This window comes from Cololabis saira, chromosome 13, assembly GCF_033807715.1.
Source record: "Cololabis saira isolate AMF1-May2022 chromosome 13, fColSai1.1, whole genome shotgun sequence".
NCBI classification, from domain to species: Eukaryota; Metazoa; Chordata; class Actinopteri; order Beloniformes; family Belonidae; genus Cololabis; species Cololabis saira.
Genome location: NC_084599.1, coordinates 6935802 through 6963045, shown reverse-complemented (window position 1 = coordinate 6963045; position 27244 = coordinate 6935802). Strand labels below are relative to the sequence as shown.

Here is a 27244-nt window from a genome sequence, read left to right as displayed (position 1 = left end):
CGTTAGAGGGCAGCCTCGCAAACCCGCGCCGCCATGGCGGCCCAAGGCCCATCCTGTGACGCGCTATTTACGGCGCATGCGCACGGCGCTCTTCCTTTTTCCAGTGCAGCCGAGTCAGACGCCTGTCCTCGGCTCCGGCTCCTTCCTAAGGAGACGCAAAAGCTGCATAATGGTTCGTAGTTCGGCCTAATATCCGTCCACACTCACACACCAGACCCCCGTGGCACGCTGGGCCGAGTCAGGCCCGCGGAGAGCTGCCGATGGGCGGCAGATGAAGCTTGATTGTGTCCCGGCCGGAGCCGGTCTGCAAATGTCTGCGTGAACGTGGCCTACCCGTGTTCTGTGTCAGCTCCACTTCCGAGCCCCGACCCGAGCCAGACCCGTTGGTTTACACGCGGGGCTGCTCGGGACAGGGCTTCATTAAATCACCATGGCCACATGCTGTAGAATACATGCTGGGATGTTAGTGCTAACTTGTCTCTGCTCCTCTCCAGCCTGTTGCTGGTGAAACCAGCTCCATGAGCTGGAGACGACAGGGATCAGCTGGGGACACAGTCTTTAGGTCTCAGTGTTGGGGACACAGTCTTTAGGTGTCAGTGTTGGGGACACAGTCTTTAGGTCTCAGTGTTGGGGACACAGTCTTTAGGTCTCAGTGTTGGGGACACAGTCTTTAGGTGTCAGTGTTGGGGACACAGTCTTTAGGTCTCAGTGTTGGGGACACAGTCTTTAGGTCTCAGTGTTGGGGACACAGTCTTTAGGTCTCAGTGTTGGGGACACAGTCTTTAGGTCTCAGTGTTGGGGACACAGTCTTTAGGTCTCAGTGTTGGGGACACAGTCTTTAGGTCTCAGTGTTGGGGACACAGTCTTTAGGTCTCAGTGTTGGGGACACAGTCTTTAGGTCTCAGTGTTGGGGACACAGTCTTGAGGTGTCAATGTTGAGGTCTCAGTGTTGGGGTCCTGGTGTTGGGGTGTCAATGTTGGGGTCCTAGTGTTGAGGTGTCAATGTTGGGGTCCTGGTGTTGAGGTCTCACCCTTGGGGTCCTAGTGTTGAGGTCTCAGTGTTGAGGTGTCAATGTTGGGGTCCTAGTGTTGAGGTCTCAGTGTTGGGGTCCTGGTGTTGGGGTGTCAATGTTGGGGTCCTAGTGTTGAGGTGTCAATGTTGGGGTCCTGGTGTTGGGGTGTCAATGTTGGGGTCCTAGTGTTGAGGTGTCAATGTTGGGGTCCTAGTGTTGAGGTGTCAATGTTGGGGTCCTAGTGTTGGGGTGTCAATGTTGGGGTCCTGGTGTTGAGGTCTCACCCTTGGGGTCCTAGTGTTGAGGTCTCAGTGTTGGGGTCCTGGTGTTGAGGTTTCAGTGTTGGGGTCTCTGTGTGGTACGCATCGACGCGTACCACACACCGTCACTGACGCGTACCTCCCAAAGATTGTAATTACGCGTCGAGGCGACGCAGACCAAACGCAGACGAGAGGGCTGTGATTGGTTCGCTTGGTAGCAACGCATTTCCCGTTTGAAGCAGTCAAACTTTCAGCACTTTTTTCTTGTATGTGTGATTTAAAAAAAAAAAAAAAGAAATTGCACAATAGTTGTCCTTATCTCTTTGATTCACTGTGACCATAAAAAGTCAGATAAACCATTCAGGTAAAGATTGCAGGTTAGCGGTCACAGGGGGTACTGCACCGCGAAGAAATGGAGTGACGGAGAAGTCCGAAGGGTTCACGACGGCGTAGGCACGGCGTCAATTTGACACAGAACAATAACTTAGGCTTCAGTGTTGGGATCCTGATGTTGAGGTCTCAGCGTTGGGGTCCCGGTGTTGAGGTCTGTGTTGGGGTCACCTGTGCACCATGAACCCACTGCTGCTCACTAACCTCGGTTTGTCTCCCACAGGGTTTTGTTAAAGTAGTGAAGAACAAGTCCTACTTCAAGAGATACCAGGTCAAGTTCAGGAGGAGGAGAGGTAAAGCCCCGGTCCCCGGTTAGCCCCCCACCCTCACCCCGCGTCCCCCCCTCCCCTTAACTCATGTCTCTGTCTCCTCCAGAGGGCAAGACCGACTTCTTCGCCCGCAAGCGCCTGGTGGTCCAGGACAAAAACAAGTACAACACCCCCAAGTACCGCATGATCGTCCGTTTCTCCAACAGGGACATCTGCTGTCAGGTAACGCTGGAGCCGCTTGGAGTCTCCGTCCAGGTGACGCCGTCTCGTTGCGTGTCTTCATCAGTCTGTGATGTTTGAAATCCGCAGATCGCCTATGCCAAAATCGAGGGGGACATGATCGTGTGTGCGGCCTACTCCCACGAGCTGCCCAAGTACGGCGTGAAAAATGGCCTGACGAACTACGCTGCGGCCTACTCCACCGGCCTGCTGCTGGCCCGCCGGGTAGGTGCACGTGCACGTTGGTGCGTCCTCGCGGCGCTGCAGGGCTCTGGTCACCAACGTGGCACCGCTGTTTCTGTCCCCAGCTCCTGAACAAATTCGGCCTGGACAAGGTGTACGAGGGCCAGGTGGAGGTGACGGGCGACGAGTTCAACGTGGAGAGCATCGACGGCCAGCCGGGTGCCTTCTCCTGCTACCTTGACGCCGGGCTCGCCAGGACCACGACGGGCAACAAGGTGTTCGGTGCCCTGAAGGGGGCCGTGGACGGAGGCCTGTCCATCCCACACAGGTGCGTCCCCCGCTGAGATCGGGTCTCATTCTCTCTTCAGTCGTTGCTTTTGACGGTAGCTCAGAGTGAGGCTGAACATTGTCGTGACGTGGACACGCCTGGCCCGAGTGGGCGGGCGCCGATAGCCCCGTGGTTCGAGCCCCCGAGGTGGACCAGCGAGCCAGGCCCGTAACCCTCACGGCTCTCAAGGTTTGAGGGTCGTCATGACGCGACGTTCAAGTGATTGGTGAATGTTTGTCAGCTGGCGAGCTGAAACACCCGGGACAGGGACGGGTGTGCGTGTCGTGAGCGCCATCCTGTAGGTCTTCATGCCTCTGCAACCACCAAAACATCAAATTTTACATCCATAAAATGTCCTAACTAGGTTAGTTTTTCCACCCTTTGCTATAAAAAAGAACCAGCGGTTCTGTCTAGAGATGCACCGATCGATCGGCAACCCATGGGTATCGGCTGATAATCCTCCTATTCTCAAAATAATAGTTCAAACAGGCCGATCTGATGACGTTTACAACAACCTGCCAGCATGTGCGTTCCCACATGTCAGACCCAGGTGTCCTAAGGAGGTGTGACCGGCCTCGCCGGTACGGGAGTTTTACAATGTCCGACTAGGACAACAAATTTGCAGTTTGCAAAGGAGACATCCCAAGGGGGAATGTTATAAAATAATTAAAACAACGAAGCTGATAAGACATTTGAAAGTTTTCACACGAAGGCGTTGTATATATTGAGTTCTCAAAATTGGCTCCTGCTAAGGCAGAGAAAGAAAAGGAGCGTGCAGCAACGCCGTTAACTCACCTGTAACAGACCTATAAACGACAGCAACAACAGCAAGAGAAATAAATAACTACATCATAAGGTAATGAATTAATATGCCTTGATCAGAGTTGTAAATATTTTACTGAATGTCCGCCAGAGTTATACCAGACAATATACAGTCCTAACCCTCATGCAGGACGACAGTCGTGTCAGTCGCTTCATGAGTCATTTGGAGAGTTTTGCTTCACTCACAAGAGTTTCCTCACACGTGGCGGATGCTATCGCTAAAGCTTTCACAAAGCTTAATAATTCATAATTATTTTTAAAGATTTAATTCCTTTTTCCACAGGAAAACTAAGGTTTATAGTTAACTTTTATCAACTCTTATGAGTGAAATATCTCTGTTGGTGCACATGTTGTGTTGTACACACATTTACCGCATGAAAGCTGAAGCTAATAAGCTACACTTTCTTTGTAAGCGAGTCGAAGAGTCTCTAGAGGGTGAAATATTGCACATCAGCCTGAAATAAAACAGTCAATTCATGATACTTTCTCATCTCCTAATTTTTATACCTAACAATACAGTGTTGTGTACATGAGACAACAATATTGAAGAATTTATGGATTTCACGCTGTGATCGGCAATATCAGGATCGGCAGATACTGCTTTTTGGGATCAGTGATCGGCCCTCAAAATCCTGATCGGTGCATCTCTTGTTCTGTCCTGGGCCGGCAACGCTCAACCAGTCTAGAATAAGAGGAGTTGTATGAATTGATCCAAGAATGAATCTGAAGGTTAGTTTATACTCTGATGTGGGGGACGGACGGCGGTGTCTGTGCGTAGCCGGGATGCTTTGTCGGATCAGAAGCGTCTGAGACACATCCGGGTGTTGCGCACGTTTACAGTCAGTGGTCACGTCTGCCGTGTCAGCGTCTCCCTGCCGCCGCTCCTCAGTGGTTGGAAGAAATCCAACGTGGACCGGTTCCATCGATGGTGTGCCCTATGACCCGCTCCGGTAAACGTGCACTGAGCGGCTTCGAGTCCCAAGGCTCGTCCAGTTTTCAAGTTGCGTCTTTGTTGGAGATATTTGGAGGATGCATTTGGCCGCACGTGTACAGTCTGCTCGGTATTCTGCACCCGGAAACGCGAGAGGAGAATATCCGCCTTTTTTGAGTTGTTACATCGACTGTCAGTAAAAGTTCCTGGAAGTGTTGGGAGTGAGACAGTCTACGGTGGTTATTGTTGCAGCCTTCTTATATTTAACCATGATAAACAATAAAGCTAGATTCAAAAATAAATTAAGAAAAGCCGTTTTAGTTAGTTGGTTTATTCTGAAATACTTGGGTTTATTCTGAAATTTTGAGTGTGTAAAATTGAATATTTTTTGTTGTTTGGTTCAGGCTGGTTTCAACACATTAAGGGTTTAATTCCATTACATCTCAGATCATTTTTGTTTAGATTTAGTTATGTTTTGATTGTAAGGATTGTATTTTATGTGTGCAATGTTGGACCCCAGGAAGAATAGTTTTCACTGCAGTGAGGACTAATGGGGATCCGTAATAAATAAATTAAAGGTTTTGGTAAACGTGCCTTTCAGTTACGGGAACATAATAAAACTGACAAATAAATGTCCACATGCTAGTAGAGTTTGGATGTAACACAGGACATGTTGATGTGCAAATATTGTATTTTATTAAATGTAAATGAATGATGTATGAATTGGTAAATGCAGTTTTATAAGAGAAGTCATTGTCCTGTTCTTTGCCCCTCCAGCACCAAGCGTTTCCCCGGGTATGACCCCGAGAGCAAGGAGTTCAACGCCGAGGTCCACCGCAAGCACATCATGGGCATCAACGTGTCTGAGTACATGAGCTACCTGATGGAGGAGGACGAGGACGCGTACAAGAAGCAGTTCTCCCGCTTCATCAAGAACGGCGTCACCCCAGACATGGCAAGTCCTCTCTGCAGTTACCGGCTTCAGCGTCACGCTGCGTGTGTTCTGGGCGGGGGGGGGGGGCATGTGAGGGACGTAGCCGTAGTGCGGCGGCGTCCTCAACCCCGACGTAAATGCTGGTCATATAACGATAATTAAATATATAATGCAATATCGTAGACAAATAAAAACGAGACTAAAATGTAGATTACAAAATAAAAACTCTCCAAAACAAGACGTGACGAAATGATCAGCGTTAATGTCCATGTTTTCAGTAGTTTCTCTGGTTTAATGTCCATGTTTTCAGTAGTTTCTCTGGTTTAATGTCCATGTTTTCAGTAGTTTCCTCTGGTTTAATGTCCATGTTTCCAGTAGTTTCTCTGGTTTAATGTCCATGTTTTCAGTAGTTTCCTCTGGTTTAATGTCCATGTTTTCAGTAGTTTCTCTGGTTTAATGTCCATGTTTTCAGTAGTTTCTCTGGTTTAATGTCCATGTTTTCAGTAGTTTCTCTGGTTTAATGTCCATGTTTTCAGTAGTTTCTCTGGTTTAATGTCCGTTTTCAGTAGTTTCCTCTGGTTTAATGTCCATGTTTTCAGTAGTTTCTCTGGTTTAATGTCCATGTTTTCAGTAGTTTCTCTGGTTTAATGTCCATGTTTTCAGTAGTTTCTCTGGTTTAACGTCCATGTTTTCAGTAGTTTCCTCTGGTTTAATGTCCATGTTTTCAGTAGTTTCCTCTGGTTTAATGTCCATGTTTTCTGTAGTTTCTCTGGTTTAATGTCCATGTTTTCAGTAGTTTCTCTGGTTTAATGTCCATGTTTTCAGTAGTTTCTCTGGTTTAATGTCCATGTTTTCAGTAATTTCTCTGGTTTAATGTCCATGTTTTCAGTAGTTTCTCTGGTTTAGTTCTGCTGGGTGACGTTAGTCCTCCATCCCAGTCGCTGCAGCAGGAATCAGATCCAGAAGATGCAGCTGCAGAGTTAGAGGCTGATGCCGTTAACGCAGAGCTCTAGTTAACGTCCATTAAAAACAAAGTTACACAGAGAAACACAGGGATCTGCTCTGGGGCTGGAGAAGAAGAGCCATCTTTGGAGACACTTTCCTACATAGACCTGGAAAAGAGAACCCAATGTGTCTCAAATGAAAAAGATGGGGAGAAATGCGGAGAAATTTTTTAAACTCAAAGCGTCTTCTGTATCTGGAATGAATGTATTCTTGAGTCTATAAGGTAACAATAATATAATAGTAAGATAAACTTGTTTGAATTGTAAAATGGTTTTGGCTAGATACAATCTTTGACTAAGGCTATGTACACACGTAGCCGGGTATTTTTAAAACCGATTATTCCCCCCCCATACAAATTTGTATCCACATTACATCGTTTAAAAAAAAAAAAAAAAAAACCTTCCACATAATATATAACCGAAGATCTGCGTTTTTCGACCGCATTCATAAGCATTCCAAACCTGTAGATCATCTGTTCTTCGGGCCTCCGCGGCGCAGCTTCCCCGGGATCCGCGTCTCCTTCTCGGTAACGAGCCCGAGTCCCCCCGTGTCCCACCATGGAGCTGCCGCGTTAAATCGACGCAGCCCTACGCCGTAGGGTACGGCGTAGGGCTGCGCGTCGCTGCCTACCCTACGGCGTAGGCTCTGCGTCGGTGTAACGCAGTAAACGGCTGTCCAGAGCAGAGACCATTTATTTAATAAATAGCTTGGAGAACAGATGGTGGATCATCGGTAGTTCTGTAGTAAACAAAGGTTGCACGTTAGACGTCAGAACCAGAGCAGATTTGTTGTTGTTTTGGAGCATAATGTGACGTTCTGAAACGCAAAACTCCGGTTGTCTCTGTTTACACCAGGTCTAGATGCATCTACATAAACAGAGTTTTCAAAAATCTTCACTTTGCCCGGAGTTTTTTTTTTAAATTTGTTTGTTTGCGTTTTCATGTGGATGACAGGTCCAAACGTAGGAAAATATCTTCGGTTTTGCAGATACCCGGCTACGTGTGGACGGGGCCTAAAACTAGACTAAAATGATCCTTGACAATTCTGACTAAAATAAGACTAAATTGCTCACTTTTAATCAACTTAAACTTGACATGACTAAATGGAGAATGAATGTGACTAAAACAAATAAAAACTAAAATGATAGTTTGACCCAAAGTCCAGACTAAAACTAAACTTGAAACAGGCTGTCAGAAACACCAGTTGCTTGTGACGTCGCTGTAGCTCCAACATCAGTCTACCGTGAACGGCAGGCGACGATGCCGATGGTTTAAATTCAGTGTAAGACTGATGTGAACACTTGGGATTCACAAGTACCTGGCCTCAGTATGTTAATTATTAACTTGGACCAAACGTTATAAATATTGAGCGTTAAAGAGGGTTGTATGCAAATGTAATTTGTATACGACGTTCTATTAAGAAGTAAAGGCGTTTTTTTTTAAATCCCATCTTCAGAGAAGTTCAGTTCAGACGGGTCTGGATGACGGCTGACACACCCATCATAGTCCTGGGGTCATTTACACGTGCACGCTTTAGAAATGAGGGCAACTTTTCCCCGTGAGGGTTGGGCGTGGCGCGGAGAGACTGGCGGGCGTAATGGGAAGGAAATGTGGAGATCAGTGGTCAGGTGACTTGTTCTGCAGCTGAGTTTGATGCTTTTCTTTCAGATTGAGGAAATGTACAAAAAGGCTCATGCTGCTATTCGTGAAAACCCTGTCCACGAGAAGAAGCCTGTTAAAGACGTCAAGAAGAAGAGGTGAGAGACGGATGCTTTTTATTGGGGGGGACTTTATTTTAATGTCAGTCAGTGCTTCAGTATCATTTTTTTGTTTTAATTCATTATGGGATGCATGGTGTTAAAAGCCTCAACTAGTACCAATGACCAATTGCACGGCTGCTAACTAATCAATAATAATTGGGATCTAAGGGTGCAGCCAGGAGACTAAAAGGAACCAGGAATGGGCTGTAACTGGTGTAATAACTTGTTTTCCTGGGCCCTCAGGTGGAACCGGGCCAAGCTGTCCCTGGCCCAGAGGAAGGACCGCGTCGCCCAGAAGAAGGCCAGCTACCTCCGGGCTCAGGAGCAGGAGTCTGAAGACTGAGCCGGAGCTCTGCCCCGGTCCAAATTCAGAAATTTGTTCTAATAAAAGGCAAAAAGAAGTCATGTGTCTGGTGTTACTGTTCCAACATTGCCCTTGATATTCTAATTCAAACCCACAGAGAGTTTTTATTAAATAGTTCTGGCTTGGGATAAGATGTTCAGGGAAGCACACGCATCACAAATGAGGCCAATGCATTTATTTTGAAGATACTTGCAGTTCTAATCTGCTCCAGAAGCTGTCCCGGTGTTAAAACCACCTTCCAGACACATACATACGTACGGAAGAGTATTAGGGCCATGCAGGAGAAAAAAATATTTGAGGGGAAGATTTTTGTAATTTTTTTATTGTGCACTTCGAGAAATAGGTCAATGTTGAGAAAAAAGTGGAAATGTCGAGATTAATGTTAATACAATTTCAAGAATAAAGTTTAAATTTCCCCTTTTCTTGACATTTCAACTTTATTCACGAAATTTTGACTTTCCTCAACCTTTTGACTTTTTTTCTCAATTGTACTTCATTCTCGACATTTCCACTTTTTTTTTCTCGACATTTTGACTTTTTTCGCTGAATTGTACTTCAACATTTACCTCGACATTTTTACTTTTTTGACTTTTTTCTCAAGTGCATAATGGAAAAAAAAAAATCTTCCTCTAAAATATTTGTATTTTTCCCCTGCCTGGCCCTAACAGGGCTTGGTCGTCTTGACATCATCACTTGGAGCCGACATGTTGGAAGCTAACTTGGCTGCTCTTCGGACCACTGTGTACAGACGTGCTCCCTCTTCGTTGTCTTGTAATCGTTACTTTCCGTTATTCTGTAAACCATGGTAACCCGTTACTGTGTTGTAGCTGCAGCAGCTGCACAAATAACAGACGTGGGAAAAATATCGCTAATGGTTTAACTTTTCAACGCTTTCCTGCTCAGAGGCAGAACCAAACACTCACACAGACGCAGACCGGAGTTGGATCATTCATACGGGTTTTATTCCCACTTCTCCAGCTAAACGCAATTGCTGGCCAGCTCTCTGCGATGTGATTAACCCCAATATTCAGATAAAACTAGTTTGTTGAGGAAAAAATATTAAGTCTATTTGTAGCTGCAGAGGAAAAAAATAAACCCACAAGGAAAACGAAAATTTTGCTCATGCCTCTGAGCCTCTTCAACATAATATAGCGGTCAAGAAAAGAAAAAATAAGTAATACAAAACATGAACTGTATGTTGTACTATTATACTAATTTATTGAAACACATGGCGAGTCAAACATTTACCAAAGCTGCTGCCAAACACTCCTAAACAAGGTAGTAAGACGTGGGTTGTGCAGAACTGCGGCAGTAGGTCCTCGTTGGAGCTCCACTGTTTAGTAGGGATTTCATATGGATCCATACCGTTAATCATTATTTTCTCCATATACTGGCCAGTGGCTTCCTTGTTTAAGGTATCCCGGTAAATTCCAGACGTGCAAACGGCAATTGCAGTTGCTGTTTGTTTACACTCACAACGCTGCCAAAAAGGCCACCGCGTCCCAAAATGCAACTTGGCGACCAAGCCCTATACTCTTCCGTAGGCTTGACTTAAGAGTCTTTATTGTGCGATATTTTGTTCCAGAGCAGCGTCTTCAGGTTGTTCAGCACCAGCGAGTGCTCCATCTCCATGTGCTCGGCAGAGCCCGTGAGCGCCATGCAGGCGTCCAGCTGCTTCTCCAGCTCCCCGCTCACGTCGGCCGGCGCCCCCCTCAGGATGTAGTCCTGCAGGGTCCGGCAGGCCTTGGCCAGGTTGGGCCTGCTGACCTCGGGCGTGCAGCGGTGCTTGGTGAGGTCGCAGGACGTGAAGCAGTCCGCCCCGTAGAGGCAGTCCCGGTCGGCGTTGCAGTGGCGCTGCCGGATGCTCCTCCGGAACACGGCCTCGGGAACCACGTGCTGCGCGTCCGTCAGCCTGAAGTCGTGCTGCTCGCTGTGGCCGAAACTCGCGGCGCTCACGTCGCACATGAGGAAGCTGCCCGCGCTCCCGTGGAAGACGTCCTCCACCAGCTCCAGCAGGCCGATGGAGATCTTGGCCCGGTGCGGCCAGGAGGGCGTGAACCACTGGTCCATGCTGCGGCGCAGGCCCGCCGGGACCAGCGCCTCCAGGAGCCAGGGCAGCCGGAGCCCGTACAGGGGGGAGGACGGCACCTTCTCCATCACGTACAGGTCTCCGCAGAAGCCCAGCAGCCTGGGCGTGTGACCTTTGTCCTGCAGCACCACGGCCAGCAGGAACTCGTTGAGCTGCAGCAGCGCCCACGTGGCCCGGGCCTCTGGCAGCGAGATGCGCCGGTCCTTGTTGGCGTCCGCCGAGCCCAGGACTCTGGTTGCCAGCTCTGCCAGGTTGGACTGATCTCCCACTGTGGCCTGCAAAGGAGTGAGGAGGGTTTAGATAAACAAATCTCATCCTTGGCAGAGGTGTCAAGTAACGAAGTACAAATACTTCGTTACCTTACTTAAGTAGAAATTTTGGTTATCTATACTTCACTGGAGTAATTATTTTTCAGACGACTTTTTACTTTTACTCCTTACATTTTCACACAATTATCTGTACTTGTTACTCCTTACATTTTAAAAACAGCCTCGTTACTCTATTTCATTTCGGCCTTTAAAAAAAAACTATCCAGTTAAATTGCTCCATCCGGATAGAGTGAATGTGGTTGTGGTTGTTTCAGATGTTCTTGTCCAGTTTTGTTCTTACATCCGTTCCCTCAGATTCCTGCAACTAAACTTGGATGTACATTCCAATAAAGGTTAGGATAAATGATAACATGCCTCTGAAGTTTGACTTTTTGCACCATTACAATACTTATAGGCAACTAGTCATCATATCTGCTGCTCTCTGAAACACATGTTAATGCTCAATAGTACACATATATGCTTCTTTAATATATTTACATTATACTAAGATGCTTCATTTTCAATGGCTTTTGTCCTTAATGGCTTTTTTCCCCCTTACATTACTTTTACTTTTATACTTTAAGTAGTTTTGAAACCAGTACTTTTATACTTTTACTTGAGTAAAACACTTGAGTTGATACTTCAACTTCTACAGGAGTATTTTTAAACTCTAGTATCTATACTTCTACCTGAGTAATGAATGTGAATACTGAAGACACCTCTGCCCCTTGGCAGTATTTTCCGTAAATATGGTTTTGGTTTACCCGACAAATCCATCCGTAAACTACCACTTGTCCAAAACTCCGCCGCCAGAATCATTTCCAGAACCCCGTCTTCCAGTCCTATAACACCTGTCCTGCAGCAGCTCCATTGACTTCCAATCAAATATCGCATCACTTTTAAAATTCTTCTTCTCACCTTCAAGGCCGTCAACAACCAGCCCCACAGTGTGTTGCTGAGCTCCTTCATATTAACATCCCCACCCGTTCTCTCAGGTCCTCTTCTTCCATCCAACTCACCCTCCCATCTGCTCCTATCCCCCATGGGGTCGAGGGCCTTCAGCCGCTCGCCCCCACGCCTCTGGAACTCACTGCCACATTCAACTGTCAGACTCTGGCTGCGTCTGAAATTGCACACTTCCACCCTAATGAGTATGCAAGATGAGTATGCGAGATTTTTTAGTGCGTCCGAAACATTAGAACGTACTCAATAGTAGCTCTATCCTACGGAGCCCCTAAAGGGACACGGATTTATTTTTTTTTATAATGAGTTTTACGCGTGCGCGTAAGTGAGCACGTAAAGTTGTTTACTTGCAAGCAAAGTGGTAATGTCCTTATAATGGAGTCCCAGGTTAAAATATAGCTCAGCTAAATCCTTAATGTCATTTCCATTCATAAACAGAGCAGGGCGCAACTGGAGGGTCTCCTGTTCCAGCAATACTCCCATGTACTTGTTTTTACGCGCTCACGTAGAACAACTTTTAGGCGCTCACTGTTTTGAGAGAGCGCGTGAAACTTTTTAGTGAGTGCATAAACGTTTTACGTGCTCACGTAAACAACTTTACGTGCTCACTTAAAGGTTTCACGCGTGCGCGTAAAACTCATAAATAAATCCGTGTCCCTTTAGGGGCTCCGTACTATCCATACTCATTCTGGAGAAATGTATTAGTGTGGATTGATGGACACTAGCTAAGCAGAAACTTCCCACAATGCAATGCAGCGGTGTTTGGTTGCTATGTGATACGTATATGTCATAAGTATAATATTAAGTATAATAATATTATTACATAATATTAATATTATAATATTCGTATATAATATATAATGTCATCTTGTTTGGGCCAGAATAAAAGGGAAATAGCGGAGCAGTACTGCTACTGCTGCTGTTACCATGGTAACAGCTGCTGCTACTGCTGCTGTGACACGTCACTTCCTCCCAACGGCAGGAAGTGACGTGTGCGCTCTGAATAGTAGGCTACGTCCCAATTAATGCACACTACTGATATTTACTCAAAAGTGTGCCGAACTTAAGTATACTTTTTAGTATATACTGTTTAGTATGGCATTTCGGACGCACCGTCTGTCATCACCTTCAAATCCCGCCATAAAGCTCACCTCTTCAGACATGCATACTCACAATAATCTTGGGACTGGAATGACCTCACTATTGCACTTTACTGTTGTTTTATGTATTGCACTTTGTTTTTGATTGATTGCCATGTTTCTATTGATTGTTTTCATTGTCCTTTTGTATGGCGACCTTGAGTGTCCCGAAAGGCGCCTATAAATAAAATGTATTATATTGTTTTACACAAATCAAAGTCACAACTGTGGTTTAGCCAGAGCGCCTTCACCTTGAGGTGGGTGACGATCATCTCTCTGAACTTCTCCACGGACGTGCCCTTGGTGGGCTGGTTGAAGGCAGCAGCCTCCCTCCGGCTCTCCCTCTCTCCTGCCACGTCGGAGGGACCGTCCTCCATCTGGCACTTGATGACTCCCTCCAGGTCTCCCCAGGTCCCCGAGTAAACCTGCCGTGACAGCAGACCCCCCCCAGGGGGCGTGTGGTTAGTACGGAGCAGACCTGAGGGGAAGGTCTGGGTCGTACAGGAGACCACCTGGCTGCTGGGCGTGGCGGTGAAACACTTCCCCAGGACCAGAGTGCCTTTCTCACAAAGGCTGCTGCACGCAGACCCGTCCACCACTCCTCTTCTGTATTTGTCACACTGAAAAATAAGAATGAACATCACAAATGGAGAAACACCGACTCCCCGAGTGGGATGCACACACACACACACACACACTCACACACAAACACACAGGGGCGTCAATTGGGTTTGGCAAGGTACGGCAGCCGCCACACCTTGGCTTCAAGGGAAAATGTAAATGTTTGTTTTTTAAATACATTTATGGAATTACTCTACTATTTGTATTGATTATTCTATCACTTAATACATATAGAATAACTACAAATGCAAATCAGAACAACATGATCGATTTCACTAGTTATTATACACTGCAAAAACTCAAAATCTTAACAAGAATATTTGTCTTATTTCTAGTTAAAATGTCTAATTTTTAGTAAAAAAAAATCTCATTACATTTAAGACAAGACTCAAAAACAAACATTTTCACCTGTTTCAAGTAGATTTTCACTTGAAATAAGTAGGAAAATCTGCCAGTGCAACAAGATTGTTTTGCTTGTAATGAGAAGATAAATCTCGTCCCACTGGCAGATTTTTCTACTTATTTCAAGTGAAAATGTACTTGAAACAGGTGAAAATGGTCAAATAAGTTATTTTTCTGGTGATGACTCTTGTTTTAAGTGTAATGAGATTTTTTGACTAAAAATGAGACATTTTAACTAGAAATAAGACAAATATTCCTGGTAAGATTTTGAGTTTTTGCAGTGAGCGAGACTGCATTTGAAAAAGGTCCAATTTTCTTGACCACACAGATAAGCTACATAGCAGACTTCTGTGATGAGTATTTGCTGGACGTGTTGATTGATACTCTAGTTAAGTTCTGTGACTCGTAACCTTGCCATACCTTAGCTTCCACTGAATTGACGCCACTGCACACACACACACACACATGTGGAAAGTAAGAAGTCTCACTATGGAGTTTTTGCAGTCGTGGCCGCGGCACAGCTCTGTGTAGGACGAGTACTTCACGTACACGATCCAGCTCCCCACGAACACGGCCAGCCAGGAGAAGAACAGGTACCTCATGTGCAGGTAGGAGAATCTGGCCTGCTGACGACACGGTGCAGCATGCTGTTACCATGAACCCCTGCACACTAATACTTGTTCACCAGTGTGTCTGAAAACATTTGGAGTGCAGCATCTTCTAATACAGTGGTTCCCAACCTTTTTTCCTTGTTTACCCCCCTACTTGTGTCTAAGACCAGCCGGGCCCCCCGACCCGTACGTACTAGCACCAAAAGAGTAAAGTTATTCGTTACAAACCTTTAATTGAAAAAATGAACATTAATTATGTTTTTTTTTAATACATTTCTCTTCGGTTTACCCTGTACTTTGTTTTTCTCACCTTCCTCTTGTGTCACCAATGTATAAAATACACACAAAAGATAATTGCAAGGACATAAAAATATTTCTGAAAATTGTCTCTTAATATGAGAGCTAAATTTTTTTAACATTTTTCCTTTAACAACCTGTCGGAGTAGTAGTATGATTAAATGTTGAATAATTATATAATAATACGTTTTAAGGTTTTTATCCTGATAAATAACTTAGTATTTTAAAATGACCAAAATATATTTCTAAGTGGGTTTATACAGACTTGGATTACTGTATTCCATTAGGTGTTATTGTGACTTTTTATTTATTTAACATGTGCAAATATATTTTTTACAACTGCATATCCTCAAAGCAGACAAAGTTTCGCCCCCCCAGAGATCTCTGGCGCCCCCCAGGGGGGGCCTGGACCCCAGGTTGGGAGACACTGTTCTAATAGACGTGAGAATTTATTTTTTTTAAAGAATTTCTAATAAAAGTATTATAAAGGACTTTCTATACCCTCAAGTTTGGATTTATAAGATCTATAATCTGCTCTTAATACATTTGATAGGAGTGTTAGTGAGAATGTCTGGACTGGGACGGCCGTCTGTCTGCAGCATCCACGCCGTCTTCAGTTGTCAGAAGTCTCTTCCCGTATCACTCCCGTCAGCTTCTCGTCTTTTTCTTCCACGCCAACCACCATTTTCTCCAGAAGCAGTTCAAACATAGCTCATGGATTTAAGACTTGACAAATGTGTCAATGTTTGTCGTTTGAATCCCTTAAAAAAATGTAAAGAGATTCAAAAGACAAATCACCACCAACCCTCCAGTTTGGACACCCCAGGTCAAGATTTGCATCAATGAAGCCAAAAAAAGACCCGGTTAATGGCTTGTAACGCCCCCTTTGGAAAGCGAAAACCTGACGGTGCCATGGCTTGATCTCAACCATCCTCAGGGAAGACCAGGTGATGCAGATTTCAAAGGTTTCTACATACCCAGACGCAACTGACCTTTCCCCAACGCTCAGCACCATGGGTTCCTCCGAGCAGCTGCCTAGAGCCCTGAAGCTGGAAATAACTGATGCTCACAAAGCAGGAGAAGGCTAGAAGAAGATATTGAAGCGTTTTCAGGTGCCAGTTTGTTCTGTTCCGGATGTAATTGGGAAATGGCAGTGAACGGGAGCAGTGGAGGTCACAAGGTATTAATTATGCAGAGTGCTAAAATTTTTGCTAGTGCAAAAAAAAAAAAAAAAAAAAATTATATATTCAATGTACTGAATTGAATATGTAGATTAAATTAAAGCTGGGTTGTCTTACCACTTGAGGGCAGTGTATCACACTTAAAATGCAACATTAGGACATAATAATCAGAATCTTTATTGTCAGTACAGGACAGGACTGTCTCAGAAAATTAGAATATTGTGATTTTCTGTAATGCAATTACAAAAAATGAAATTTCGTACATTCTGGATTCATTACAAATCAACTGAAATATTGCAAGCCTTTTATTATTTTAATATTGCTGATCATGGCTTACAGCTTAAGAAAACTCAAATATCCTATCTCAAAAAATTAGAATATTCCGGGAATCTTAATCTTAAACTGTAAGACATGATCAGCAATATTAAAATAATAAAAGGCTTCCAATATTTCAGTTGATTTGTAATGAATCCAGAATGTATGACATTTTTGTTTTTTTAATTGCATTACAGAAAATAAAGAACTTTATCACAATATTCTAATTTTCTGAGACAGTCCTGTATATATATATCCCATGAAACACAATGAGTCCTCTGCTCTTGACCCTAGTTACACTCGGAGCAGTGGACTGTCATCTGGGGGGTCATTTTCATGTGAAAAGGTATAAAATGTCTGTACTTGTCTCCACCTTAAGAGAAACGTCTGGCTCTAGATGTCCCATCATGTTCACCAGTTGCTTGCAAACACTAGTCTTTGTGCTTTTTGGTGCAGTGAAGGTAACAGCGAAAGACTTTAATGAGACATATGAATCTGTGTTCATTCTCTGTGCTCTTCACTGGTTTCATATTACTTTTTTTTTGTAATTCATAATGAATAAATGAAACGTTTATGGGCACTTTTTTCCCAGGAAATGTATTGAATAAAGTTATTTTTGTGCACTCACAGTGATCCTGTGGATTCATTTAATTGATGGATGCTGAAAAGCAAGAAGAGCATCTTTAACTGCGGTCTCCTCACACCGGCCATTTAACTCCTTTTACGAGTATGTCTCCTGTTGAATTATCCATTAATTGCCTCACTTATGAAGCCGACCACGATCACCTTAGCCAAACCAAACCAAGACTGCTGAGAGCAGCAAAATGTAGCCTTGGGCCGACTAAGTGTACAGACTGGTACCCAAAAAGACTAACGCTTACCTTATAAATGATTTTTTCTACTCGAATTGTAAGAGTGAATCATCTTTTATTCCTTAAAATGATTTGTTTTTGCACGCAACTTTTTAATTAAATCTACTGAAGTGTGAAAAGAAAGTTCCCCTCACTCCTTTGCTCCTTACTCGTTCCACATGTGGGCATTTATGATAAGTTGACGTAGCATCACACTAATTATCCCCATTTTTATTCCAGCACCAGAGTATCTAAGCGTGATCTTTCTAGCCACTTATCATATTTCCACGGGAGCAAAATTCCTCGCAGGTCTCGTTCCCTGGTGGGGTACGGTTAACTTGGCTCATCGTGTTGATGATCTGCCTCTGGATCTTGAAAACGTAACATCGTGACCTCTGAGGGTCTCCACGCTGTCTCAGCTGAACCCAAGATCCTGCGTAACGTTGCATTACACAATAGATTACCCTTAGATCAAGTCTTGGCAGCCCAGGGGGATGTTTGTCACATTATTGGAGAAACATGTTGCACATATGTCCCAGGTGTTTCTGATAATATGACTCGTGTAGTGTCCCACGTCTCCTCCAGACCCAAAAAGATAGCAGCTCCTCAGAAAGCTGGGGGTTTGAAGCGTGGCAGTGGGCGATGTTGGGCTCCTGGTATTCTGTGTGTCTGCTTGTGTAGTCATCCCTGTAGTGCACCAGTTAGCCATGTCTGTGTCTGTCCTTTCTCTGTTCTTGATACTCTCTGTCTGCTCTCTCTTTTCCTGCTCTGTCCAGCTGGCTTCCAGCAGGAGGGCCCCCCGTTATGATCCAGGTCCTGGTCCAGGTTTCTTCCCTCCTTGCCAGTTTTCCTTGCCAATGTTTGGCTTAAGGTTTTTCTCTCACTAGGGAAGTTTTTACCTGCCAGTGTTTATGTTTTATTTTATGTAATAATTGGTTGGGGTCATGTTCTGGGTCTCTGGAAAGCGCGTAGAGACAATTTCTGTTGTAATAGACGCTATATAAATTAAATTGAATAGAATTGAACTGAAATGAATTTAACTGTATGTTCTGCATGTAACTGTATGTTCTGTATGCTTTGTATGTAACTGTATGTAACTGTGTAACTGCAAGTTCTGTTTGTAACTGTATGTAACTGTATGTTCTGTATTTAATTCTATGTTCTGTATGTAACTGTATGTAACTGTATGTTTTATATGTAACTGTATGTAACTGTATGTTTTATATTTAACTGTATGTAACTGTATGTTTTATATGTAACTGTATGTAACTGTATGTTTTATATGTAACTGTATGTTTTATATGTAACTGTATGTAACTGTGTGTTCTGTATTTAATTCTATGTTCTGTATGTAACTGTATGTAACTGTATGTAACTGTGTAACTGCAAGTTCTGTATGTAACTGTATGTAACTGTATGTAACTGTATGTAACTGTGTAACTGCAAGTTCTGTATGTAACTGTATGTAACTGTATGTTTTATATGTGACTGTATGTAACTGTGTGTTCTGACCCTTTTGCAAGCAACTGCTTAATTAAATCTACTGAACTCTGGATCATCTCTCTAGTCCTCCTATTGGTAATTCATCCTGCATATTCACCTAGTTGGAAAGAACATAATAAATAGCGTTTAATGGGTTTGTCCACGACACGCACAACCCGTCTAACAGCACAGGCCCCGTAGGAACGTTCAGGGTGTGCCTCATCCATTTTCCTCCTGATGGAATGCATCAACGACAAAACAGTTTGGGAAATAACACTCGTTATGGGAAACAAATATGTAGTTTGGCTTTTCCGGATCAATACAGCTTTCATTTCAGGTGTGTCCGATGCACTTTGGTCTGGGGAGTAGGTATTGAACCTCTCCGAGTGAAGGGAGAAACAAATGTGGCTGATGAGGAAATATTGACTGTGCCTTCTGTGTGACCTATTAATTAAAGTTTGACTGGAAACTGTGGCCACGTGCTGAGATAGGTGAAAGGAAACGGAGACTTTGGCTGATTTAGCTGGCTGCTCTGTCTAATAGAGAGCTTTGTATTGAACATCTCTCATCCTTAGAGAGCCCAAAATATACTGTACTGTTATGAAGCTTCACCTGATGCAGATCTGCGGGGGCAGAGATGAGATTAAAGCTGACCATTACTGTTCCGACACTCTTGTTTTATAGCCTGAACAACATTCATCTATTATGTATGATTATAAAGCCACCCCCTAGAGCTTGACTTTGAATTGGCTGCTGTACAGAGCACAGAAAAGTCGGGGGGGGGGGGGGCGAAAAAATGGATAGGGCAGGAAGAGTCACTTGTAAGTTATTAGCCCAACATAATTGAGCACTATGAAAACAAGGTTTAAATTATGCACAACAAGCACGACTCAGGCGAAATGTTTGTGGAAAGAAGAGCCAGACAGAACAGACCAGCATGCTTCTGCACTCCGTCTATCATTATGGGATGGAAAAGCAGCGCCACGCTGTCTGCACAACCGCTGCCGGTCCGACCCGTCACAGATCAGACGGCACACACACATCAAGATTGAAAACTGAAGTTCATTTGATAACGACCATGTCAGCATTATCAGCAGTCTGGTATCAGGTGCATGCTGGGACATAACACCTATTGTAAATGCACACCTGTGTTTGTCCTCGCGTCTGAGCCAACAGGTCTGGAGAGAAATGTGGAAAAAGATCCAACTAGGACCGTAGAGATGTGATTGATGCAGGTTTACGTTCAGGATTCGTTGCTTTCTCTGTAACTTGTTAGTGAGTTAGAATAAAAGTTGTATATTTGACAAAATCATAGTTTCTAAATCAGGACATAATGACTTTGGAGACAAAGTACCGGTATTGGTAGACTTATTTTTCAGAAAAATATAAGAGGTTATTTGAAGTTCTTTTTAAATGTTACGTTTATTTAACATCAATCTAATATTCTTACTTATGTTATCATTGTAAGGTTTCTTTTTTTAATTATATGGCTTGTTTTAGTGGGCTTGTTATATGATAATAATATTTTTAGACTGATCAAATGTCACACTTCTGTCAAATCTTTAATTCCCATAAATTTCACCTTTTTTTTTTGCACATTAAATACTTTTTGAAAACTGCGCAAAGGATAAGCCCTGAATGCAGGCATTGTGACGTAGAATTGTTTAAATTGGTCTGATTCACCGCACGAATCGGCACAGATTACTTTTGTAATACTGTATTTGACCCGGTCTTTGTACGTTTTGACCGTATAGAAACATAATTCTCGTCAGTTGTGTGAAATAAGACCTGGAAACAGACATTGTGGCATAGAATTGTCAAATTGGTTTAATTCACTGTACAAATTGTTACAGATTACTTTTGTAATACTGTATTTGACCCGGTCTTTATACGTTTTGACCGTATAGAAACGTAATTCTTGTCATTGAAGAATGGGATGTACCTGCTGGATCTACTGCCCTTACTGTTTAACAACTTGTGCTTTTTATTATTTTACCTCTTTTCTTATCATTGTATTTCATTTTATTTGTTCTTTACTGTTTAATTACTGTATGTCTTGCCGTTTTTAATGTTGATGTAAAGCACTTTGAATTACCTTGTGTTGAATTGTGCTAAACAAATAAACTTGCCTTGCCTTGCCTTTTTTGCTGTTAATATGTTTGAACATCTTTGTGTGAATGAAGTCACAGATCATTTGTTTTTAAATTCCTTTTTTTAAATAACTATTTTTTGTATATAAGTGATTGTGTTTACAACTGTAAAGATGTGAGATAGGTTTTAGAAGAGAGCCAACAGATGTCTCCTCCACAGACTGGTTGTCATATGACTTCCTCCCAAGGATCAGTGAATGACACCACTTAAGTTGGCCCCAGCAGGCGGGGTTGGCCTAGAAAACTGAGTGATGCTTGTGGTTGTCCCTGGAGAGAGGCAGGCTCTTCCTTTCCTCACTGCACTTCACAGTTTGTGTGTGTAACTGTGTGGGGATTTATCTCAATACACGCAGCTATCCAGCACAAATCGGGCTGTTATTACAAATTCTAACCAGTATGACGTACATGATGCCGGAACAGAAAGTGTGCCTGAATTAGAGGAGCAAATGGCTTAATGGATGTCTCAAATGAGAGCTGTATTTACCCAGAGTTCACGGTCGAGGTTCATCCTTGGCTCATATATGAAGGACCTCCATGTGTCCTTGAGGCTTCTCCTCTTTCGTTTTACTTGTGAACAACTGGGCTTCACCTAAACCCACATCAAACTGTTGCAGAATATCCTTCAACTGCCTCCCATCTTTATAACCTTCAATCAAGTCAAGTTTTGTCGATCTACATTCATTTGAATGTAACATTTCGTCGGAGACCAAATGCTGGTCGTAACCCACCTTCGCTCATTACCTGTAAATACGTCATTTTATATAGGCTGGCGTTAAAGTTTTGCTTCTAAAATTGGCTCTTTTGAGTGTAAATTGTTCCAGCAAAATGCACCATGGGATTGGTTGCTACAGCAACCGGGATGAGGATGATGGTTCATTCCTAGTTGCGAGCCGTCGAGCATCAAGTGCCTTATGAATCACCCAAAGAAACCATTTTTTCCCCTGGAAATGACCAGCCGTCCGTAAAAGACGTGGCAAGGCGACCAAAATGAGAGTATATACCTGTAGTGTAATCAGCTGTGGCATAGCGGATTTAGCCCCCCCTGGAAGACGCGGATGCGTGATCTTGGTGCATGGGGAGAGTGTCTCACCTGGTGGACGGACAGATGCTTCCTGAGGAGCCCGCAGGGAAACACGCCTCTCGCCATGGTGGATGACCCGAAACATCTCACTCCGCGCCGGCCGACACACGCACCGAGCCACCGGTGGATGTTTGCACAGAGAAACGCACGCCGGTGCCGGTGGCCGTGGGAGGCAGCGGAGCCGCGGAGCCGCGTCCGCACGCAGCGAGGCGCTCACGCATCTGCGGCCGCGGCGGCGCGCACACCGAGGGAGGGCGCGCCTTCATGCTGGGCATTAGGCAGCAGGTTTATTTGTATAGCACAAATAGTGTCGAATTGTGTACGAAGGTAAATTTGTTTCTTAATTATTCAATCAAAAAAAAAGATTGCTTCAATTCAAAAATATATTTTCAATAAAAAAAAGGTCACTTTAATCCAAAAGAAATGATTTTAATCAAAGAAAAAAAGTGTTTGAATGCAAAAAAAATATTTGAGACTCAAAAAATGCATTTGAACACTGTTTTTCTTTGATTGGAAATGTTTTCTTTGATAGAAGTGACGTTTTTTTTGTTTGAAGCAACTTTTTTGATTTAAGTTTTTTTTGTGTTTGGGCCATATTATGGGTATAGGGCATTTGTGTCTATCATTTAAAGCAGCGGATGCTATCGCCAAAGCTTTCACAAAGCTTAATAATTCATAATTAATTTTTATTTTAAGATTTATTCCTTTTTCCTCTGGAAAACTAAGGTCTATAATTTACAACTTGTATCAACTTTTAGTGACATGTCTGCTGTTGTCTGTGTTGCTGCACATGTTGTACATAATTATTACCACAGGAAAGCTGAAGCTAGTGAGCTACACTTACTCTTTGTAAACTGATTCCAAGTCGTCTCTAAGAGTCTCTAGAGGGTGAACTATTGCCTCAGCCTGCAATAAAACAGAAAATTCATGATACTTTCTCATCCCCTAATTTTTATACCCAATAATACAATGTCAGTGTTATACATGAGACAACGCTATTGACGAATTTAAGGATTTCACGCGGTGATCGGCAATATCGGGATCGGCAGATACTGCTTTTGGAGATCTGTGATCGGCCCTCAAAATCCTGATCGGTGCATCTCTAACTTAGGACCCCAAGCTACAGAAAATAAGCAGGTCAGACAGTGGTTACACTTCTTTTACAGTTCATCCTAGAAAATATCAAGCAGAATCTGCAGAATCTAAATTTTTCATTTATTTATTTTGAGATATTTTGCAAATATTAAAGTGAGGCTGGGACATATCACCCGCCAGACAACGGTCTACATCCATCCATCCATCCATCGTCCGCCGCTTATCCGTTCCCGGGTCGCGGGGGCAGCAGTTTCAGCAGAGATGCCCAGACTTTCTTCACCCCGACACTTCCTCCATCTCTTCCTCCATCTCTTCCTCCAGCTCTTCCTCCAGCTCTTCTGAGGGGAGTCCGAGGCGTTCCCAGGCCAGCCGAGAGACATAGTCTCTCCAGCGTGTCCTGGGTCTTCCCCGGGGTCTCGTCCTGGAGGGACATGCCTGGAACACCTCCCTAGGGAGGAGGGACATGCCTGGAACACCTCCCTAGGTAGCAGATGCTGAGCCACCTCAACTGACTCCTCTCAATGTGAAGGAGCAGCAGCTCGACTCCGAGCTCCTCCCGGGTGACCGAACTCCTCACCCTATCTCTAAGGGAGCGTCCAGCCACCCTGCGGAGGAAACTCATCTCGGCCGCTTGTATCCGCGATCTTGTCCTTTCGATCACTACCCAAAGTTCATGACCATAGGTGAGGGTAGGTGCGTAGATTGACCGGTGAATCGAGAGCTTCGCCTTTCGACTCAGTTCCTTCTTCACCACGACGGTCCGGTACATCGACCGCATTACTGCGGACGCTGCACCGAGCCGTCTGTCAATCTCACGCTCCATCGTTCCCTCACTCGTGAACAAGACCCCGAGATACTTGAACTCCTCCACCTGAGGCAGGACTTCTGTACCGCCCAGAGAAGGCATGCCACCCTTTCCCGGTGGAGAACCATGGCCTCGGTCTTGGAGGTCCATCCATCCATTGTCCACCGCATTATCCGAGTCCGGGTCGCGGGGGCAGCAGTCGGAGCAGGGATCCCCAGACTTCTCTCTCTCCGGACACTTCCTCCAGCTCTTCCGGGGGGACTCCAAGGCGTTCCCAGGCCAGCCGAGTGACGTAGTCACTCCAGCGTGTCCTGGGTCTTCCTCGGGGCCTCCTCCCGGTGGGACATGCCCGGAACACCTCACGAGGGAGGCGTCCAGGGGGCATCCTATACAGGTGCCCGAGCCACCTCAGCTGGCTCCTCTCGATGTGGAGGAGCAGCGGCTCTACTCCGAGCTCCTCCCGGGTGACAGAGCTCCTCACCCTATCTCTAAGGGAGCGCCCCGCCACCCTGCGGAGGAAACTCATTTCGGCCGCTTGTATCCGGGATCCCGTTCTTTCGGTCATGACCCAGAGTTCATGACCATAGGTGAGGGTGGGAACGTAGATCGACCGGTAAACCGAGAGCTTTGCCTTTCGGCTCAGCTCCTTCTTCACCACGACGGACCGATACAATGACCGCATTACTGCGGCCGCCGCACCGATCCGCCTGTCGATCTCGCGCTCCGTTCTCCCCTCACTCGTGAACAAGACCCCAAGATACTTAAACTCCTCCACCTGAGTCAGGAACTCTCCCCCGACCTGGAGGGTGCAAGCCACCTTTTTCCGGTCGAGAACCATGGCCTCAGACTTAGAGGTGCTGATTCTCATCCCAGCTGCTTCACACTCGGCTGCAAACCGCCCCAGTGCATGCTGAAGGTCCTGGCTCGAGGGAGCCAACAAGACCACATCATCTGCAAAAGGCAGAGATGAAATCAAGTGGCTCCCGAACCGTACCCCCTCTGGCACTTGGCTGCGCCTAGAAATTCTGTCCATAAAAATAATGAACAGAACCGGTGACAAAGGGCAGCCCTGCCGGAGTCCAACATGCACCGGGAACAGGTCTGACTTACTGCCGGCAATGCGAACCAAGCTCCTGCTCCGATCATACAGAGACCGGACAGCCCTCAGCAGAGGGCCTCCGACCCCATACTCCCGGAGCACCCCCCACAGGATGCCACGTGGGACACGGTCGAAAGCCTTCTCCAAATCCACAAAACACATGTGGACTGGTTGGGCAAACTCCCATGCGCCCTTGAGCACCCTGCGGAGGGTGTAGAGCTGGTCCAGCGTTCCACGGCCAGGGCGAAAACCGCATTGTTCCTCCTGAATCCGAGGTTCAACTATCGGCCGAATTCTCCTCTCCAGCACCCTGGAATAGACTTTCCCCGGGAGGCTGAGGAGGGTGATTTCCCGGTAGTTGGAACACACCCTCCGGTCCCCCTTTTTGAAGAGAGGGACCACCACCCCGGTCTGCCAGTCCAGAGGCACTGTCCCCAACTGCCAAGCGATGCTGCAGAGGCGTGTCAGCCACGACAGCCCCGCAACATCCAGAGACTTGAGGTACTCAGGGCGGATCTCACCCACCCCCGGTGCCTTGCCACTGAGGAGCTTCCGAACTACCTCAGTGACTTCAGCTTGGGTGATGAATGAATCAACCTCTGAATCCTCAGCCTCTGCTTCCTCGACGGAAGGCGTGTCAGCGGGATTGAGGAGATCCTCGAAGTATTCCTTCCACCGCCCGACGATGTCCCCAGTCGAGGTCAACAGCTCCCCTCCTCCACTGTAAACAGTGTTGGCGGAGCACTGCTTCCCCCTCCTGAGGCGCCGGATGGTTTGCCAGAATTTCCTCGAGGCTGACCGGTAGTCCTCCTCCATGGCCTCTCCGAACTTTTCCCAGACCCGAGTTTTTGCTTCCGCGACCGCCCCCGGGCCGCAGTCCGCTTGGCCTGCCGGTACCCGTCAGCTGCCTCGGGAGTCCGCCGAGCTAGCCAGGCTCGGTAGGACTCCTTCTTCAGCTTGACGGCATCCCTTACTTCCGGTGTCCACCACCGGGTTCGGGGATTGCCGCCGCGACAGGCGCCGGAGACCTTACGGCCGCAGCTCCGGACGGCCGCGTCAACAATGGAAGTGGAGAACATGGCCCCTCTCCCGGAGGTGGGAGTTGAAGACCTCCCTGACAGGGGAATCTGCCAGACGTTCCCAGCAGACCCTCACGATACGCTTGGGTCTTCCAGGTCTGACCAGCTTCCTCCCCTGCCAGCGGATCCAACTCACCACCAGGTGGTGATCAGTTGACAGCTCAGCCCCTCTCTTCACCCGAGTGTCCAAGACATACGGCCGGAGGTCAGATGACACGACTACAAAGTCGATCATTGACCTCCGGCCTAGGGTGTCCTGGTGCCACGTGCACTGATGGACACCCTTATGTTTGAACATGGTGTTCGTGATGGACAAACTGTGGCTAGCACAGAAGTCCAATAACAAAACACCGCTCGGGTTCAGATCGGGGAGGCCGTTCCTCCCAATCACACCTCTCCAGGTAACACTGTCGCTGCCCACGTGAGCGTTGAAGTCCCCCGACATCTCCAGTGAAATAATCATGCTGAGATGGTGAGTTTTAGAGTCGTTTCATGAAGATGTTCCCGCCTCCAACCGCAGGTGGGTCAGAACCGGGTCCTCAAACACCTTCATCACGCCTGAGGTGAGGGAAACCGGATCTGCTGTGCCGGGGAGCTGGTGCCAATTACTTTTAAAGTTGTTTTTGTTGTCGTTTTTTTTTACTGTGGGAGGAAACCGGAGCACCCGGAGAAAACTCAACTTTGTCAAAAGTAAAGCCTGAAATATGGTTCTGCGTTAGATCGACGCAGAGCCTACGCCGTAGCCTGACGTGCACTTCCCAAAAATTGTAACTATGCGTCGAGGTTAGAGTTGTTAGAGTGGGTTAGGTCGGGGGTTGATGGTTTTCTAAGCATAGACCTGATGAACCTCTCCGTACCTGTCCACACCCTTGAAAAGAACCTGGCGACGCAGTTCCTCTTGGGCGGTCTTCTTTTTATCTGCAGCTGGTACCGTAGACAGATAAGAACGGTGTCATCAAAAGACGAATCCTCTGGCGACATCGCGGCCTCCAATATTTTCGTTGGGGAACCAAACACTTTGAGGAGGTCCTTCCCTAAAACCTGTGCCAGATCTTTGAAATTTTCGCTGGCTAGGGCGTGGTCTGGATCCTGTAATTCAGGAGCCACAAGAAACAGCAGACGCTTATCGATGGTCTCTATTTTCAACTTCTGCAGTGAGGGTCTTCTTTCCTTGTAGTATTTCCTAAGAAGCTTTACTA

The 27244-nt window shown here is 45.6% G+C and overlaps 2 protein-coding genes across 2 annotated transcripts; one reads left to right on the top strand and one right to left on the bottom strand.

Moving 5' to 3' along the window:
• Nucleotides 1-49: 49 nt before the first annotated feature.
• Nucleotides 50-8514, top strand: LOC133458039 (large ribosomal subunit protein uL18). Its single transcript, XM_061737517.1, has 8 exons — nucleotides 50-172; nucleotides 1887-1956; nucleotides 2039-2154; nucleotides 2242-2376; nucleotides 2460-2662; nucleotides 5193-5370; nucleotides 8022-8110; nucleotides 8357-8514. The coding sequence occupies exons 1-8, from the start codon at nucleotides 77-79 to the stop codon at nucleotides 8454-8456; spliced, it is 987 nt and encodes a 328-aa protein (XP_061593501.1). The 5' UTR covers nucleotides 50-76; the 3' UTR covers nucleotides 8457-8514.
• A 1226-nt stretch (nucleotides 8515-9740) lies between these two features.
• Nucleotides 9741-22171, bottom strand: LOC133457685 (divergent protein kinase domain 1A-like). Its single transcript, XM_061736993.1, has 5 exons — nucleotides 21977-22171; nucleotides 14488-14622; nucleotides 13489-13596; nucleotides 13228-13401; nucleotides 9741-10841 (listed from the first exon to the last, which is right to left on the bottom strand). The coding sequence occupies exons 1-5, from the start codon at nucleotides 22031-22033 to the stop codon at nucleotides 10029-10031; spliced, it is 1287 nt and encodes a 428-aa protein (XP_061592977.1). The 5' UTR covers nucleotides 22034-22171; the 3' UTR covers nucleotides 9741-10028.
• Between the last annotated feature and the right edge of the window lie 5073 nt (nucleotides 22172-27244).

Bases quoted from the DNA above. Each gene is read 5' to 3' on its own strand.
- LOC133457685 (XM_061736993.1), bottom strand. From the start codon at position 22,033: ATGGCGAGAGGCGTGTTTCCCTGCGGGCTCCTCAGGAAGCATCTGTCC. The intron at 14,623-21,976 runs GTGAGACACTCT...TGTCGTCAGCAG, and splicing joins AGCATCTGTCCGTCCACCAG to GCCAGATTCTCCTACCTGCA. The intron at 13,597-14,487 runs GTGAGACTTCTT...CTTATTTTTCAG, and splicing joins ACGACTGCAAAAACTCCATA to TGTGACAAATACAGAAGAGG.
- LOC133458039 (XM_061737517.1), top strand. From the start codon at position 77: ATGCGCACGGCGCTCTTCCTTTTTCCAGTGCAGCCGAGTCAGACGCCT. The intron at 173-1,886 runs GTTCGTAGTTCG...TGTCTCCCACAG, and splicing joins GACGCAAAAGCTGCATAATG to GGTTTTGTTAAAGTAGTGAA. The intron at 5,371-8,021 runs GCAAGTCCTCTC...CTTTTCTTTCAG, and splicing joins ACGGCGTCACCCCAGACATG to ATTGAGGAAATGTACAAAAA.